Source organism: Pelophylax lessonae (assembly GCF_965119305.1).
Source record: "Pelophylax lessonae genome assembly, chromosome: 3".
NCBI classification, from domain to species: domain Eukaryota; kingdom Metazoa; phylum Chordata; class Amphibia; order Anura; family Ranidae; genus Pelophylax; species Pelophylax lessonae.
In genome coordinates, this window is record NC_138770.1 from 579,183,084 (window position 1) to 579,202,784 (window position 19,701).

Below are 19,701 nucleotides of genomic sequence, written 5' to 3' on the forward strand. Positions count from 1 at the left end.
ATCGAACAGTTTAGACCAGGATCTAAAAATAGATCGAAACAGTTTGGACCAGGATCTAAGAATAGATCGAACGGTTTGGATCAGGATCTAAAACTAGATCTAGGATCTAAAAATAGATCGAACAGTTTAGACCAGGATCTCAAAAATAGATCTAACATCTAAAAATAGATCGAACAGTTTAAACCAGGATCTAAAAATAGATCGAATAATTTGGAACAGGAACTAAAAATAGATCGAACAGTTTATACAAGGATGTAAAAATAGATCTAGGATCTAAAAATAGATCGAACAGTTTGGACCAGGGATCTAAAAATAGATCAAACAGTTTGGCCAGGATTTAAAAATAGATCTAGGATCTAAAAATAGATCGAACAGTTCATACAAGGATCTAAAAATAGATCTAGGATCTAAAAATAGATCGAACAGTTTGGACAAGGATCTAAAATTAGATTGAACGGTTTGGACCAGGATCTGAAAATGGATCTAGGATCTAAAAATAGATCGAACAGTTTGGACCAGGGTCTAAAAATAGATCTAGGTTTTAAAAATAGATTGAACAGTTTGGACCAGGATCTAAAAATATATCTAGGATCTAACAACAGATCGAACAGTTTAGACAAGGATCTAAAAATAGATCCAGGATGTGAAAATAGATTGAACAATTTAGACAAGGATCTAAAAATAGAGGGAACACTTTGGACCAGGATCTAAAAATAGATTTAGGGTCTAAAAATAGATCAAACTATTTTGACCAGGATCTAAAAATAGATTGAACAGTTTGGACCAGGATCTAAAAATAGATCTAGGATCTAAAAATAGATTGAACAGTTTAGACCAGGATCTAAAAAATAGATCTAACATCTAAAAATAGATTGAACAGTTTGGACCAGGATCTAAAAATAGATCCAGGATCTAAAAATAGATCTAGGATCTAAAAATAGATCGAACAGTTTGGACCAGAATCTAAAAATAGATCTAGGAACTTTACCTAATATTGAAATTATATGCCACACTAGAGTTTTTTATTTTATTTTATCCGATTAATCGAAACAATAATCGGACAACTAATCGATGAAAATAATCGTTAGTTGCAGCCCTACATAAGTATTATTATTGTGAACACGTTAAAGTGGAACTTTAGTCAGAAAATGAAGTCCTGCTGGCTTACTTTAGGCTGACCACTTTTGCAGGTATAGTTATGTAACACAGTAAAAAGAAGTGCTTATACGGTTTAAAATCCAATAATACTCTGCCTCACCCTGCTCTGCATGTGCTCAATTGATCTCTATTTTTGGCACTTATGAAAATATAGAGGCCAGTCTGCTGACAGCCTAAAAATGTACTGCTGCTCAGGGGCTCTGGGCTTCAGCAAACTGACAGCCTTCAGCAAGGAGGAGGCAATTTAAAGCACACACTAATTATGGTAGCATAATTATTAATGTGTAATGTATGTTTCTTGTTACATTATTTTTTATCACGTTGTTTTGAGTAAAGTTCTGCTTTGAGCAAATGTTCAATTACTATAAATAGATTGTTTTATCCTTTTTGGAGGTACAACAAAAGTGGGAAGGTGTAATGTAAGAATATGATATTTCACTAAGAATGTATGGTATTGATGCTTCATAAGATAAGTTATGTTATATATACCCTGATATTTGCATGATGTGGGCCAATAACTCTGTTATGTTGGGGAATACTTATAAAAGAAAGCAAGATGTATGAGTGTGTATAGATTTATTTTTATGTATTTATTTATTTGGCCAACGGGGTTAGAGAAGAGTTGGAGAGTAATTTTTATTATGCTTTTCTGTATTTCTTAGTGTGATATTTTTTAAAAATTTATGTTTTAAGACATAGGAGACGTCAACAGCAAACCACAGTATTAAAAGTATGTTAAAAAAGAATAGCGCACACATGCAAAAGAAATGACTATCAAATATGGAGACAATCCATAAATAAAAATGGGGATTTGGTCCCCTTTTTTATGGATAGTGTAGGACCCACTGATAATGGGGTACTTTCAAGTAGTGGTGGGCTTGAGCACGATATGGCCATATGGTGGAACCAAATCCCCATTTTTATTTATGAATTGTCTCCATATTTGATAGTCATTTCTTTTGCATGTGTGCGCTATTCTTTTTTAACATACATGTCGCTTGGTTCATAGCTGCACCGGCTTTAGATATACATGTTCAGGGTTTGCTCCCCCAATTTTTTGCTTGTTTATACAGTATTAAAAGTAGGCTACGGACATAGACAGTATAGTAGTGACTGACAGAAAAGACCCATGCTGACTGGTATAGTCATACTGAGCTATAGTATGTGCCGGGATGGACAAAAAGTGAAATGGTTTTGGGCTTAGCAGACTTTGAAATTAAAACTAATGAAATATCCGGACTGATTATACTGATGGTATGACATGACCAGGATAATAATGATTGGTAGGTGGAGTCAAGGTTAATAAATTAAATGAATTTAACATTTATTGTATGGCAAATAGTATAGGTTAGGAGCTAGGAAATAAAATGTAAAAGAATAATCTATATAAAATACTTTGTACTGAAAACATTTAATTCAAGGGATTTACACTGATAATGTGGAAAAATATTTTAAGAGTATTCTATTATGATAAAACTATATAGATACTTGTATATTATTTTAGGGGCTGTTGTAGAAGTAAAAGGAACCAACATAAAATGATGGTGTAGGAGCCATTGCTTTGTAGGTTGCCCTGAAATTCTTACCAGAGACCTATTGTATCCTGACACTGACAATTTTTTTTTTTTTTTACTAGTATAATTTTTTGAAGTGTATTTTATATTCAGACAAATAATAGATGATCACAGAAGACTAGAAGACATGATGCAAATTGTTAAAAAGGGTAATTGCTAGAAAAGAAGGATTTCATGAAATACATGAGGAACTGGAAAATCTGAGACTTGTATCTTTGCAGAGCAGGTATGCACTGAACTTGTATCTTACAGCATCCAAAGCAGCTTGTGCTATGGTACTGGACCAGAAAACAATGATGAAGAAGGAGATCTCTCTGGTAACATCAAGCACTTGGCTAAGCTGAAAGACCTTTGTATGAAAAGGCAGCGCCTTTTGGGACAGAGTTTGCTGAATGGTCCCTGGAACCACATTCTTGGCTTTTATTCACTAGCTAAACTGATTGCTCCTCTTTTCTGTTATCCTTGATGTGCTGAGGTGCGGTTGTCTGTTGTAAGACATTTGTGGCAAAGATGATCATGATGCCACTGAGATAGGCACCAATGTCTTCCGTGCCACATATGGAGAAGACTTTGCAGCTACAGAAGAAAAAATACAGTGTGTTTTTGATGGGACTGATTTTTTTTTTTGGACTATTTTTGTGATAAGTGTCGGGTACATAGGGTCTCTGAAGAGCATGATGGGTGATCTGTATTGTAATTGCTGTGAGGCTTGTGTAAAGCCTCAACATAGGGGGGAATATGTAGTGGAATTTCATATTATTAATATTCATTTGCGTGTGTTATTGATAATATAAATATTATTAGCAGCCAATATTAGGCCCCTTTCACACTAGTGCGGCTTGTCCCGCGATTTTGGACCGCAAAATCGCATGACAAGTTGTTTTCCATTATTTTCAATGAGCCCCATTCATATCAGTGCGTTTTGAAGTTGCACCGACTTCAAAGTAGTTCCTGCACTACTTTGCCACGATTTGATTGCGTTTTGAGCCTTAGCCATTGCTTTCAAAATCGCGGCAAAGTCGCCGCAAAATCGCGGTAAAATCGTGTCGCATAAGTGTGAAAGGGGCCTTAAAGCAATCATTATTAGTCTTTAGTTATGCATACTGTAGTAATATTTCATAATATCGAAAGCTACATCTAAAAGTTGAACTCTAGATGACATCTATGCTTCATACTGGTATTTTCTATAAGACAGTCACAGTTTACTGGGTAAAAGTTTACTAGGATAACGTTCAGACAATTCCATACATCTGTGTCTGAACTACAGATGTACATTATTTTATTTATTTATGGTAATTACATTGACGTATGTTTTGACAACCAATCATATTGTACCACATGTAATTCTATGGTCAAAAATTGTTACAAGAATGCTTGCATGTCTTTCTTTCTTTGAACTAATAATGAATTTGTTCCCAGCTACAGCTGTTAATAAAACCTCCTGTTTTTTTTTAAATATATTGCCTGGTCGTTTGTTACATTTCCACATCAGGATCACTGGCCTAGACCTGTATACTATCCTGCCAGCAAAGTCACTGGCTGCACTGTACCCTAGAGATTACTGCCCACAGGATCTAGCACAGACTGCAAACATTACAAAGAAAGAAGCTATCCTGAAACAGGAAACCAGGGGCAGTGGTCATAGCACCAGCTTAAACTGGAATACAGGCAAGCATTAAAAGATAAAGAAGCTGCATACCCAGCAAGTGAATTAACCAGCTACTAAACGTACATAAAAAACTGACGGTTTAATATCACTTTAAGGCAAATTGCAAAGTAACACTTTAAGCTACCACTGAACAAACCATCAATACCTTAAAGATTTCCTGGTAAGGCAACCATAGAGGAGTGAGGAGTCATTTTTTCGATCAATCAGCGGGTTGAACGAAAAAAATAAATAAAAATGACTCAGCTCCTCCATCCACACACACAATGTAGATGGTGGAATCCTCCCAGCTAAGCTATTATACTCTGACCACAGGGAGGTTTCCCCGCTGTCAGGCTACACAGATGAGCGCTGCCGGCTATAACCATCGCCGCTGATCGAGCAGGGGAAATCCAACACGACAGTTATAGAGAGTTCAATCGGTAGATCAACTTCTGTACAACCTTTCTGCCCATATATGAATTAATATTTGGCCGGTCCCTGCTGAACGTCAATCTATGTATGGCCGGCTTAAGTCTTACCTCAGTTTGGTCTTCCTCTCCTCATGGAACCGGTTGACAAATCTATTTGCTTGGCTCTGTAGAGCCCCTCGTAGTGACATACTTCTTCTGCCACAGATCTTCTCTGTATCCTGCACAAACGCTTCAACCGCCCGTGACAGGGACACAAACTCTGAGGAATTAAGCTTTTCCAGAAAACCGTCCTATTAAGAAAAAAAAATAAATAGACAAACCACCAATGTTAATTGAAAATTTATTTTTTAGCTTTGTGCAAGCACACACTAGGAATTACAGTTATCCTTGACTATCTACTGAACAAACACATTCTAGCTTTACCTATATACGGATTGGTTTACATCAGAATGCAGTGTACAAAAGATGCGCTTTCTTCACTGCATTCAAAATGAACTGCCTTTGTGACCTGCTGTGCTTGCCCATAGATTTGTTAGCACCCTAAATACAGACTGAAAACGCAGTGCGTTTGTGGGCACCAAATTGCATGGTACCAAAGTACCATGTGATTTAGTGTGGCGCATTTTAAAAAGCAGTGCATGCACTACCTTTTGTGCAGTCTGGTGCGATTTGCGGCTCATTTAAATGAATGGGCTGCCAAATCACACTGTAGGGGAGCGCACAGGAATGCAGATCACATTCCTAGGAGTTCTTCTTAGCAATCTGAATCGCAGTTTAACATAACTCTAAATTTACTGCTAAATAATAGAGCTGAAAATCAGCTATACTGGGCTAGAAAGAATTTTTTTTTTCCAAAGTGAACACAACCAAAAATTCCCTCAATTTGGAGGGATTAACTGTAAATTCCTAAAGGGCAGAAAGTGAAGTGAAATCTCCTCAATGGGACATAAAGTGACAAAAACGGGTTATAACCCACCCTTTTTCTATCCAAAGCTTTAGCGCTTTTCCTCCCTCCCACCCCCCATCCTATTTATCATAGGCCTGGAACTCTTCGCTTCCCTTATCAGATCTAGCTCAGATAATCACAGAAAATATGTGTCCCTCAAACAACCATTTAGTTGACTTTTTTTAGACCCTGGTTTAACTATAAACAAAGGAAAATCATCTGGCCTTAGGCCCCATGCACACGGGGCGTTAGAAAAAACGTACGTCAAAGTTAGTTCTGACGCCGGAAAAAGCAGCTGTAAAAACGTGCTTTCAGTAGCTTTTAACATTGGCGTTATTGCACGTTTTGCCACGTTGCTTTTAGCAGCGTTTTTTTTCTGCCTCCATTCAAAATCAATGGTTCCCTATGGGAGCCTATTGATTTGAATGGAGGTCGCACCGCAACACCGCAAGTCGGATCCGATGGCGTCACTGAGCGGCCACGCCCCTAATGGCTATATAACAAGCTGCAGAGACTGGCATAATCATCGGAGACATTGTCGGAGGAGGACCGGAGGAAGAAGAAGAAGAAGAAGAAGAAGAAGAAGAAGAAGAAGAGAAGAGCCGAGGGCAAAAGAGCAGAAGAACGGACAGCAAAAGAGCAGAAGACCAGGAGAGGGAGAAGACCAGAGCAGAGAAGAACAGATGAAGATTTTTAATAAACTTTCCAAAACGTCTCCTGTCGTTATTTACATACACTGCCTTTTATGGGGTGAATGGGTAGGGGTACAGTGTACCCCATACCCATTCTCATAGGGAGGGGGTCCGGGATCTGGGAGGCCCCCCTTGTTAAAGGGGCTTCCAGATTCCGATGAGCCCCCTGCCCGCAGACCCCCACAACCACCGGCCAGGGTTGTGGGGATGAGGCCCTTGTCCTCATCAACATGGGGGCAAGGTGCTTTGAGGTGGGGGGTGCAGAGCCCCTCCTGCCCCTAAGCACCAACACCCCCCCATGTTGAGGGCATGTGGCCTGGTGTGGTCCAGGGGGGGTGGGGCCGCTCGCTCGTCCCCTCCCCTTTCCTGGCCAGCCGGGCTGCATGCTCGGATAAGGGTCTGGTATGGATTTTGGGGGGGACCCCACGCCGTTTTTTCGGCGTGGGGCTACCCTCAAATTCCATACCAGACCCGAAGGGCCTGGTGTGGAACCTGGGGGGGACCCCATGCCGTTTTTTTTCCATTTTGGAGTGGAGATCCCCCTCAAGATTCTCACAGCGCAAGTCGCCCCGCAAGGATCCGACTTGCGGTGTTGCGGTGCGACCTCCATTCAAATCAATAGGCTCCCATAGGGAACCATTGATTTTGAATGGAAGAAAAAAAAACGTACAGCGTGGCTTAACGCACGTTAAGCAACGTTATAGCAACGTTATTCAGCCTTTAGCAGCGTCAGGCGTTTTTGACGCTCTAACGCTGGTCCTCAGAACGCGCAGTTCATAGGGTCCTTGTTGCAGCTTAAAAACGCCTAGGCCACTTACAGCTCAAAAACGTCTGTGTGTGTATGAGGCCATAGAATAACATGGAGGTGCGTTTTTAGGCTGCAGAAAGAAAACGCCTGACGCTACTTACAGCGGCGTTAAAAAACGCCCCGTGTGCATGGGGCCTTATTCTTACTCTTCCAGATGACTTAAGGCCTTCTGCCTTGAAGCGCACCTCCATGTTAGCCTATGTGTTTATGCACACGTAGGAGTTTACAGGTGCCTATAGGCAGAAAAAAAAGAAAACCAAAAAACACTTGCGCTTTCAGGAAAAAAATGTCTAATGCACCCAAACGCTAAGCACGTTTAGCACATGAGCATGCTTTCATTTAAATGGGCAGAATAAATTAAAGTGGCTGTAAACCTCAGACATGAAATATGAACAAAGCATATCCTTCTATGAATCACTTCTGACAGGTTTTCCTGACACGAAAAGAAAAATGGTAAAGTGCAGAATCTCCAGCTGATTTACAGCCTCAGCTCTGTTACTGTGTAAAGGGAGGTGCGTCTCTTTCCTCCAATTAGCACTCAGAGCTCTCCTTCCTGAGCTTTCCAGAGTGTAACTTCAGCTCTCGGTCCCCTTATCTTCTGACAGGTCAGACAAGAGTTATAAACTCTGGACTTTCAATGGATGAAGAGAAAAGAAGAAAAAAGAGACGACTGCAGATAAACAGGTTCGACTTATGTAGCAGGACTTGTTTAATCTCTGTGTATCACCTGAGGCCAGTCACTTCATTGGGTATATGTAAGAGTTTATAACCACTTCATTATTCTGGCCAACAAAATTAATTAATGTCCAAATGCTTGACGCGCCAATGCGGCTTTAGGTGCGTTTTTTTATGCTGCTTTTCTCCTGCCAGATGGTATTAAGAACCTTCTCGACTGGCGTCTTCATTCCTTGCATTCTGGTGTGTGCTTTAAGGGCTGCAATGCTACAGGGGATGTGATGCCTATCTAGTGGGCCTGTCCCATATTGGGTAGATTCTGGTCAAAGTATTTATGCTCCTGTGTGCCTTATTTGGCTGCCACCCTATAGGGGATTCTTGATTTGCGCTTATACAGTAGGGAAAATAATTATTCAATCCCATGCAGATTTTTTACGTTTGCCCACTTACAAAGAAATTAAGGGTCTATAATTTTTATATGTGTATTTTAAATGATAGAGATAGAATATCAACCAAAAATCCAGCAAAAACACAATATACAAATATTATAAATTGAGTTGCAGTTCAGTGAGTAAAATAGGTATTTGCCCTCTACCAACCAACAATAATTCTGGTTCCCACAGACTGGCCACAGTATGTGCTCATATGGTACACGGATTAGTCCTGTCAGTTTAAGAAGGTGCTTCTAACGACAACTTGTTATGTGTATATAAGACACCTGTCCACAAAATCTCTTTCTTCCATTCAAACTTCACAATCATGGACAAGACCACAGAGCTGTCAAAGGACGTCAGAGACAAGATTGTAGACTTGCACAAGGCTGGAATGGGCTACAAGACCATCATCAATTAGCTTGATGGGAAGGAGACAACTGTTGGAGCGATTATTAGCAAATGGAAGAAATACAAAATAACGATGGTCTGGAGCTCCATGGAAGATTTTGCCTTATGGGGCAAGGATGATCAGGAGAAAAGTGAGAGATCAGTCCAGAACTACACGGTGAGCTTGTGAATAATCTCAAGGCAGTTGGGATGACAGCCACCAAACAAACCACTGGTAACACGATATGCCTCCATGGATTGAATCCCTGCAGTGTGCTTAAGGTCCTCCTCTTTAAGAAGGCACATGTACAGACCGTTTTAAGTTTGCCAATAAACATCTAAATGATTCTGAGAATTAGTGGAACAAAGTGCTGTGGTCAGATGAGACCAAAATTGAGCTCTTTGGCATTAACTGGACTCGCTATGTTTAGAGGAAGAAAAATGCTGAGTATGATCCTAGAATACCATCCCTACAGTCAAGCACAGAGGTGGAAACATTATGCTTTGGAGCTGTTTCTCTGCTAAAGGTACAGGCTGAATTTGTTGCATTGAGGGGCCAATGGATGAGGCCATGTATTGTAAAATCTTGGATGAGTACCTTCTTCACTCAGCCAGAACACTGAAGATGGGGTCGTGGATGGGTCTTCCAGCCTGACAATGAACCAAAATATTCTACCAAGGCAACAAAGGAGTGGCTCAAGAAGAAGCACATTAAGGCCATTGAGTGGCCTAGCCAGTCTCCAGACCTTAATCCTATAGAAAATTTATGGAGGGAAATTAAAACTTCTAGTTGCCAAGTGACAGCTAAGAAACCTTAAGGATTTAGAGAAGATCTGTGAAGAAGAGTGGACCAAAATCGCTCCTGAAATGTGTGCAAACATGGCAGCCAACTACAAGAAACATCTTACCTCCTCTGTGCTTGCCAACAAGGGTTTCTCTACCAAGTACTAAGTCATGTTTTGCTTGGGGGTCAAATACTTATTTTTACTCACTGAACTGCAACTCAATTTATAACATTTGTATGTAATCTGGATTTTTGTTTGATATACTGGCTCTACCATTCAAAATACACTTACGATAAAAACGGAGTTAGACTTACCGGTAACTTATTTTCTAAGAGTCTCCCAGGATAGCTCATGAGACATAGGGCTCCTCTCACCAGGACAGAAAACATGTTAACCCCCAGCACTTAAAAGGTGGTCCTCTAGGCCTCCCCTTAATTATTCTGCAGAATTGTAGGACTGCTCTGCAAAACATATGTACGATCACACATAACCCAAGACATAAGTAGGTGGGAATCCAGCTGTCCTGGAAGACTTTCAGAAAAGGAGTTACTGGTAAGTCTAACTCAGCTTTTCTCAGGACGTCTTCCAGGACAGTCCAATAGACGATTAGCAAGAACTTACCAGGCTAGGGAGGGACCACTGCCGGGAGGACCTTTTGACCAAACGCTTGCTCCTTGGAAGCGAGGGGGTTGAGGCGATAATGCTTAAAGCGTAAGTAACCCCATCCATTTAACAGTTTCAAAAAACAGTTACATTTCCGGTACGTGCCAGAAATGTAACACTCACATTGGCTGTGTTCTCAAGCAAACTGTCAAACCATCCAATGGCTGGTGTCATAACTGATCACTTATGCAGCATCAAGGCAGTTGTAGGCCAAGATGGCAGCTTCCTTGGCTAAAAACGATAGGAGGGTTTACTACCACTTTAACAAAGGTCGAAAAACTGGACCAGGTGGCCCCTTTACAAATTCGTTCCGGCGAGGCTCCAGCCCAGGACGCGGACAAGGCTCTTGTTGAATGTTCATTGACAAATGTGAGGAAACATTTAGAACCCTATAAAATTCAGCAATTGCCTGCCTAATCCATATAGCTATGGTGGCCTTAGAAGCCCTGCTACCCTTATGAGCCCCAGAAAAAAATTACAAATAAGGCATTCGATTTCCTAAAGCTTTTTGTAACCTCTAGGTAGAAGAAAATAATTCACCTGACATCTAGGAAACTAAAATTATTTTTTTCTTACTCGGAATTGCAGAAAGTTTGTACCACAATATCCTGGGATCTGTGAAAACAGATAGTTACCTTGGGTAAAAATTTGGCTGACGAATCCTCCAGGGGCTCAAAAGGATCAACCACTAGAGTTTGAAAAACTAGAGACCTGGTAGGTCCCAGGTAGAACATGCTTTAACAACAAGTGGTTTTGACCTAGCGATCGATTTAAGAAAATCTGGCTATAACAGGTTTTTTCCAAAAGAGAACACTGGAGGAAAACACTAATAGCCGCAGCCTGAACATTTAAAGTACACTAGGGGATAGATCCATATTGGCACCCTCCTGAAAAAAACTCCAAAATAGATGGAACATTGTGAGAAATCCGCTGATTTTGATAACCTTGTCTGAGAATCCTTGGGATTTTAACATCTGCTCTTCAGATACCAAGATGTTAGACTCAACGATGCACCTAAGGATTCGACACCGGACCCTCAGACAACAAGTCCTGCCTCATTAGGAAAGTGACAGGAGGCCCTGAGGCTAGGGACTACAGGAGGGAAAACCACTGCCTCTTGGGCCAAAAGAGGGCTATTAAGATCAGATGGGTCCTTTCAATTATAAACTTTAGGACTTCCTGTCCTCTCTTGGTGTGGACGAGGGGAACCAGCTCTTTGATCTCTGGATTGCCAAGTTCATCTCCGTGCTACTGGTAGAAGATTTGGAGGGTGCCATTCTTTTGATCGGCTCTTTAGCCACCCAAGTGTAGGTGGACTTCAGTGCTCTAAGTTCAGTGTGGTTACACTTGGCTCAGCCCCCCTTTTATCACTAATTGGGTTTCGGAATGGGATCTTGTCTCCAGCGATCCTTTCTGCAACGTTTGATCATAGCTGGGAGGTCTTATGGATGCATTCATACTAAATGGTCTCATTGAAAATAAATGGCAGAAAAATCCCTGAAGAAGAATCTATCATTCTTTATTTTAAAACGCGTTGGATTTTTTCCTGCTGTGAACATACTCTAGCTGTTTTCTGCCGAGCTCGGGAACACCATTTAGCCACTTGAGTTCATTTGTAACCATTTTTTTATTATCTATGTCAACACTATACAAGTATATATGGTGTGTTTTTTATCCTTCAATTGCTGTTGGTCTTTTCCGAGAAATATATAATGAATAAAATTTCTATTTTTATATAAATTTGTTAGGATTGCCTAAAAAATCCCCCACTATGAGGTGATTAACGACTTTGCTGGAAGCTGAGAATACGAACTCCAGCCTGTGCTCGCCGCCCACAAGATCAAAAAGAAACAGGCTTGAGGCGACTGCTGCCCATTGTGGGAGGAAGGCCCTCAATCTACCTCCCACCGTGGGGCAGCAGTCATTGTGATTTGGGGGGTTGTTGAGGAGGGTTAAACAAGAGCCCCCCCCCTTACCTCTGCTTTTATGCCCTGACCAATGCTTTTCGAGCTTGCCCAATTTTTCCCAGCGGACCCTGGGGTCTGCTCCCCTGACCTCGCAAAAGCTTTCTGACAGTCTGTTTCTTTTTACTCTCTGGAAACAACTTTTTTTCTGTCAGTAGTGTGCTCCAATGCTTCTTGCAATCCCAGGCCACACAGGCACAACTTAGAAGAGGAGTCACCAGACCATGTCTTTCACCAGAGAGCCCTTCTAGCCAAATTGATTAAAGTAGAGGTCCTAGTGGCCATCCTAACCGACTCAGCGGAGGCATCAGCCAGAAAACCTCCTGCCCGATATAAGAGCAGGAAAGATTTAAGGATTTGCTCCCTTGCAGTACCCGCAGTGAAATGAGTTTGTATTTGTGATAACCAGAACTTTCTGGCCACACACATAGACGCTAAGGCCAGTTTCAGACTGACAATGGAAGAATCCCAGGCCCTGTGCCAAAGAATATCACCTCTCTTATCCATGGGATCCTTAAGAGTCCCCATGTTGTCAAATGCCAGGTCCAAAATTTTTGGACATTTTAGAAAGAGGCACGTCCAACTTGGGTTACTTGTTCCATGTAAGCATTTTATGACAGCCTGTTGCTGGATCATCCTTAATCAAGCTATCTATACACGTGCGGCAAAAAGGTTTACTCCAAGATGACCTCAATTTAGCAGCACAAACTGCACATTTCCTCTTGGGCGCTTGTGCCTGGGCCTTGGCCTGCAATCAGAAAACAGAGAGCGGAAGGTTGATACTCAAGCTACCCTAGTTCTCCCACAACACACCCAAGTGCATGATGAGAGAGGAAAGGTGCCCCCTCACCAGACCCCCACTAAGCACACGTGAGGGAAAAACCCCACAGGATATGCAAGAGGGACACAAGAACCCCAGGCTTACCTATGAGGTGCTAGTGCTAGAGCCTGCATCCGCTGCCTGTGCAGGTGCTGCAGAGGAACCCATCCTGCTCTTTGCGGTGATTGCCGCAGCCTCTGCTGGGTTCCACACCGCTACACCAGCCACCCAGGAATGCCCTGTTCGCACCTTGTAGAGACTGGAACCAGCATCTCCAGCGCCTGCTGACGACATCAGCTGACCCGGATGTGATGCGCAGGCACTTCCCCCTTAAGCAGCCTGAAGCACAGAGGCACCACCCCTACAGGAGCACAGCAAGCAGCAATCAGCAGCCTTTCCCCGATGTGGCAAGCCAGGCTGCTGACGGGGACGCTAACTGCCCTGGGCCACGAGATGCAGCTCCTGGCAGGACTGGACTAAGGACCTGAATGTCAGAAGCGATCCTTGCCTTCCCTCGGCACTGAGGACAGGGGATTAGCAGCCATCACCTACCCCCAGAAGGTGTTACCCTAGGCAGGAGAAGGTAAGCACAATTTCCCTACCGAGTATCAGGAGCACAGCCCATGAGACCCCATAAGTTCCAGGAAATATGTAAACCACCCGTCCGGAGGAAACACGGATACTGAAGGGGAGGCCTAGAAGACTGCCTTTAAAGTGTTAAGGTTAACGTGTTTTCTGTCGTGGTGGGAGGAGCCCTACGTCTCATGGGCTGTCCTGGAAGAAAATTTGTATAACCCTAATTTCTTTGTAAGTGGGTAAACTTACAAAATCTGCAGGGGATCAAATAATTTTTTTACCCACTGTACATATTAAACCTCTTACTCGCTTATACATTATTGGCAGCCATATTATGGATATTATTGTCCAGGCTTAGAAGCAGCAATTTGGGGAGGTTCAGAGATGCCTAGATTCGTTCTTCACCAATGAAAAATTGACATCAACAAAAAATGTCATGCCATGTGGTCTTTCGGATTCAGTAAGCTCATGCCTCCCTATTGCCTGAAAGTTTTACCTCTTTATAGGACCCTCATCCCAGGCGTGAGAAACTTGAAGACTTCTGGTGCCAACCCTGCCACCGTTTTCCCTTTCCTAATGCTCTCTAATCCTGTTAGCCAATACCTTCATCCATGATTTTCTGTAGACCTCATGTCTACTATCTGCCAAGTGTGTGGGCCTCTGGTAGAAGACTCTGGAGTGAGTTTTTTTCTTTGGCTCACATATCATTGCCTGCAGTTTTATCCCAGGGACAACACAACATCATAAATTTAGGAGCTTTGTATACCCAGCAAAAATTGTGGAGATATGTATACAGTCTAATACAAAATTCTGTATTTAATGCTGGTAAATTGTTACCTATGCTTAATAATGAACCTCTATATCACTGTTGTATAATCTTGTAATATCTATTGCAAGGAAAAGTCTATGTATGCAGTGTTTGTGGACTAGCAAATCTTTGTAACAAAACCATCATAAAAAAACAGTTGGAGGTTTATGAATTACCTTGGCTCTTGCCAGCAGGAATTTAACGCAGCGGTCATGGCATATATCAGAGGCATTGTATAGCAGCTCCTGAATACTGTTAGCAACTCTACCAAGTTCTAGGTCTGTTAATTTCATGTCCTCAGTCATTCTTAAAAAGAAAAAACAGACAAAAGCAACAAGATAAGCTCTCCAGTTATAATTACAAAAGATGAAGAACGTAATACCACTGCTTAAGCACAAAGGAAAAAAATGCAAATGAGCATGGTTAATAATAGATGCTCATGAACGAGCACTGAGACCAGAGCAGGCAGTGGTGGGGGCTGCAGGAGTAAAGCATCTAGTGCTGTTATAAAGGGCACCATTAATAATTCAGTTACACAGTGAGCATCCATTTCTTTGGAACATAAGGTATAGACAATAAATACAAAGCAAGTATCACAAAACTGTTCTAAAGTTTACAATCAATTACCAAGTTTTAGTCATCTAGGATATATTTTAACAACTTCAGCTCCGGAAGGTTTTCCCCCCTTCCTGACCAGGCCATTTTGTTGCGATACGGCACTGCGTTGCTTTAACTGACAATAGCATATGTATTCTGCTACATATTTTTGGTAAAAAAAATCCTAATAAGTGTATATTGATTGGTTTGCACAAAAGTTGTATTGTCTACAAACTATGGGATACATTTATGGACTTTTTTTATTATTGTTTTTACTAGTAATGGCGGTGATCAGCGATTTTTAGCGGGACTGTGACATTGCAGCAAACAAATCTGACACTAAGTGACACTTTTTAGGGACCAGTGTCACCAATATAGTGATCAGTGCTTAAAAATGCACTGGTACTGTATAAATGACACTGGCAGGGAAGGGGTTAACACCAGGGGCGATCAAGGGGTTACGTATGCTCCTAGGGAGTGCTTTCTAACTGTGGGGGGAGTGGATGCACTAGAGGAAGAGAGAGTTCTGTATTTCAGCTTAGCTGAAACACAAGATCTCTTTTTTACTCCCTGGAAGAACAGTGGTTTGCCTTGTTTACATAGGCAGACCGCTGTTCTGTCATTCCGCTGAACGATTGGCGGGTCCTGCTGACTGGCTCCCGCTGTGTCCAATCACAGCAGGAGCGGTGCTCCGGCGCCGCATGCCCACTACATCTCATGCACAAAATCACGTACACATAAGTGATTTTGCGCAGCCAGGCAGCTTTGCAGCAGTATATATGTCCGGAACTGGTTAATTAGGGGGGTTGAAGAGTTTTTATTAGTCCAACAAAAACCAATTCACCTATGAATTTCTTCTTTTAGATACTCCACCGAAGAGATCTCTCCACCAGAATTTACAGCTCTGAACAATGTGGAGGCTTCTTTTGTAGCAATAAGAGGGAGTGGCAAAGCACAGATTTTCTTTAAAGTGCCAGCCTACCTAAAAGCTGATTTTTCAGCTTTTGGTAAATTCTAGAGTTAAACTTCAAGCAATTTATCATATGTTTTGGGAATTATAATGGTGAAACATCTGCGCCAGACATTTTGTGTTTGCACACCTGCTGTGGACACTTCGAGGGACTCCAACTCTTTCTGTTGAATTTCTAATATACAGGTGTTAGACAAAATTATGAAAACATGTATGGTAAAAGAACAAAATCGTTACCGAATATATGTGTTGAACCCCCTTTGGCATCCAAGATGGCCTGAATTCTCTTGTAAATTTGCAAATATGTCTTGGATGGTGGATAATGGATTCTGATACCACACTTCATGTAAAAATCTGGGTCACAATCCAGTGCAATATTTGTTTCCGGTCAGTTGACTATGTTGACTGTGTCTATGCTTATCAGACAACGTTTTCCCAGAAACTGTATATACCGTCATAACTTTTGATACTGTACCTCGCAACATCGCAAATAAATTGGCAACTTCAGACACAGAGGCACCAGCTAATAAGTGGGCACCAACAATCTGCCCTCTTTGAAACTCTGTAAGCTCTCACATGACTCCATATTACTAATAGCGCACACAATGAATTGCTAAAGTCAGGCTTTCCACCTGTTAGCTAGGTGTCATCACACAGCGGAATCAAAAAAATGTTACATCACTTCCGCTTTAAACGCAAAACAGGTCATCACTTTCACACCTGCAAATCATGTAGTGTTTCAATATTTTTGTCCAACCCCTGTATTTTATACTGTATTATAGTGAACATAACAGAAGGTGCTAGAACACACAAATGTAGTTGGGAACACTCGCTGCAGAAGTATCCAATATATACTGTATAAGAAGTCAGGTGATGGTTCAACCCATCGGTTTCAACCTATATAAAATGTAGGGACTAACCCTCAAACTTGAATGAAAACCTAAATCTGGCTCACTCATCACACCTCCTAAGAGGCTCTCAGTTGTAAAAAAATGTCCTCTACTATATATGCACATAGAGCTAAATGAATATCCATGTCACAGAGTCTTCACACAGGTCTCATCTATCCTTGAAGACTAATAAGGAGAGGTCTGTAGAAAAAAGAGGGAAGGTAAAGGTTGAGCCCAGAGGGATATTTTCATTTGGAGTAGAGGTTGGTGTAACAATCATCTAATGTCATAGCCTTTACGAGGGACCTCCATCTCCAGTTCTTTTTTCTTTAATGTATATCAAACTAGATTTGAAGTAGCCATAAATATGCCATAAATATGAGAAAGGCAAAGTTTGGAAGTATTGCAGATCTCATGATTGGAGCTCTCAAGAGATAAAAGGCACTTGTCAATTCAGTTTTTTGGCATCCATAGCAGATGTATTTGTCCATTAATGGTGATGCTTCAGATCACCGTAGCAAGGTTGCAAAATCAGCATCAGATAAGGGCTGACCACAAATTCTGGAGTACCTACTGTATATTAAGAGGCATGCCAAACATTAGTAGTCTGAACTACTACCCTGCAAACTTGGTCCAGGTCAGTGGCTCAGAAATACTAAAACCATAACATTCTCCTCCTGCGAGGGGCACTATAAACCCAATGGTCTTATGAGCTTCTGTATCATTGGCTGTGTCCCTCAGTGAACCACTTAGAGACTTTAGTACTTAGAGAAAGTACTAAAACCAGTAGATGAGAATTAGCATTTTCCAAATTAAAAGGCAATAACAGCCTTTATATTTCATCACTAAAGGTTTTCTTTAATTTTTTTAAATACAGAAGACCTATGAGAATACTTCTGCAAGTAAGGTACACATCAGTGATGACACATACTGGGGTAGCATTACCTATATAATATTATTTAAAAGTGTAACAAGAGGTTCATCATAAGGAAGGCAATGTCAGTCACAGGTTCAGCATCAAGCAGTAGAAAGGGTCACAATGCAGTCACATCAGGCAATGTTAACTGGGGCTGCTCTTAGGACACAGACATATTTAATAATCATTCTACATACACACCTTCCTAAATATTACTTAGTGTTATGATTATCAGCACAGGTTTCACAAGGTATTTTCTACAAATTCTAGTTTTACTCACATTATTTCTACTCCCCCCGGGGTAACTGAAGGCAATGTGTGATCTTTGCTGGAAGAGGAGTCAGTAGTGCATTCAGGATCAGACACAGAATCGCTGCCAGAAGGCTCGCTACTGCTGGGTGATGCATTCCTTTGAAAGTTAGTGTTGGTAGCAGCATTGGGAAGCTCACCTTCTCTGAACGCATCACTTATAAACAAGCCTTCGTGAGTCAAGTAAGCCAGATCTGTGTCCAAATTGTTTTCTCTGCTCAGGACTTTCTGAGCTGCTGTTACCTCCATTTCTCTGAACCGCTGATTTTTGTCTAAGACCATGAGGACAACGCTGCGGATAACATTTAATGTGGCCTAGGGAGGAAAATAAATGTGGTTACATTAATGCATTGTACAAACAGCATATGCACACGGAATCATGATCAACAAGAGTTACTATTTCACAACTAGAACAAAAACAAAAAAGTGGGCGCAACAGCCTTTTGCATTAAGATAAAAATTATTTCTTGAGAGAAAAAAAAAAAAAACGAATACCAATACACTCACAAGAGAAAGTATTTACAGGCACATAACATACATTCAGTAGAGGTACTCAGATGATGCATAACCATAGAAAGGCTTACATGTTTCAAGGACAGTACCCTCTTCATCAGAGCTGAGGCACACAGCACTCCTAAAAATGAGAACTGAGAACAACCAACGCCTCCTAGAGCAAATCGAATTAACCCCTGTGAAGCAGCAAGTCAAACCTAATTTCGCAATGTCCAAAAAAAAAAAAAAATGAAAATAACTGGGAACGCATTACATAAATCCCACTAAAAACATCTATTACATACAGTGGGTACGGAAAGTATTCAGACCCCCTTAAATTTTTCACTCTTTGTTATATTGCAGCCATTTGCTAAAATCATTTAAGTTCATTCTTCTTCCTCATGAATGTACACATAGCACCCCATACTGTACATAGGTGCTTTCCATTTCTTCTGATCATCCTTGAGATGGTTCTACACCTTCATTTGAGTCCAGCTGTGTTTGATTATACTGATTGGACTTGATTAGGATAGCCACACACCTGTCTATATAAGACCTTCCAGATCACAATGCATGTCAGAGCAAATGAGAATCATGAGGTCAAAGGAACTGCCTGAAGAGCTCAGAGACAGAATTGTGGCAAGGCACAGATCTGGCCAAGGTTACAAAAAGATTTCTGCTGCACTTAAGGTTCCTAAGAGCACAGTGGCCTCCATAATCCTCAAATGGAAGACGTTTGGGACGACCAGAACCCTTCCTAGAGCTGGCCGTCCGGCCAAACTGAGCTATCGGGGGAGAACAGCCTTGGTGAGAGAGGTAAAGAAGAACCCAAAGATCACTGTGGCTGAGCTCCAGAGATGCAGTCAGGAGATGGGAGAAAGTTGTAGAAAGTCAACCATCACTGCAGCCCTCCACCAGTCGGGGCTTTATGGCAGAGTGGCCCGACGGAAGCCTCTCCTCAGTGTAAGACACATGAAAGCCCGCATGGAGTTTGCTAAAAAACACCTGAAGGACTCCAAGATGGTGAGAAATAAGATTCTCTGGTCTGATGAGACCAAAATAGAACTTTTTGGCCTTAATTCTAAGCGGTATGTGTGGAGAAAACCAGGCACTGCTCATCACCTGTCCAATACAGTCCCAACAGTGAAGCATGGTGGT

General features: G+C 41.5%; 1 protein-coding gene across 1 annotated transcript in view; it reads right to left on the reverse strand.

The window, feature by feature from the left end:
• VPS54 (VPS54 subunit of GARP complex) overlaps positions 1 to 19,701 on the reverse strand; it is a 243,203-nt gene that overhangs the window by 80,617 nt on the left and 142,885 nt on the right. Inside the window, exons 12-14 of the mRNA XM_082252138.1 lie at positions 18,023 to 18,366; positions 14,546 to 14,675; positions 4,920 to 5,101 (exon numbers count right to left, since the gene is read on the reverse strand). Coding sequence (XP_082108264.1) covers positions 4,920 to 5,101; positions 14,546 to 14,675; positions 18,023 to 18,366 — 656 coding nt within the window. The remainder of the gene's footprint in view (positions 1 to 4,919; positions 5,102 to 14,545; positions 14,676 to 18,022; positions 18,367 to 19,701) is intronic.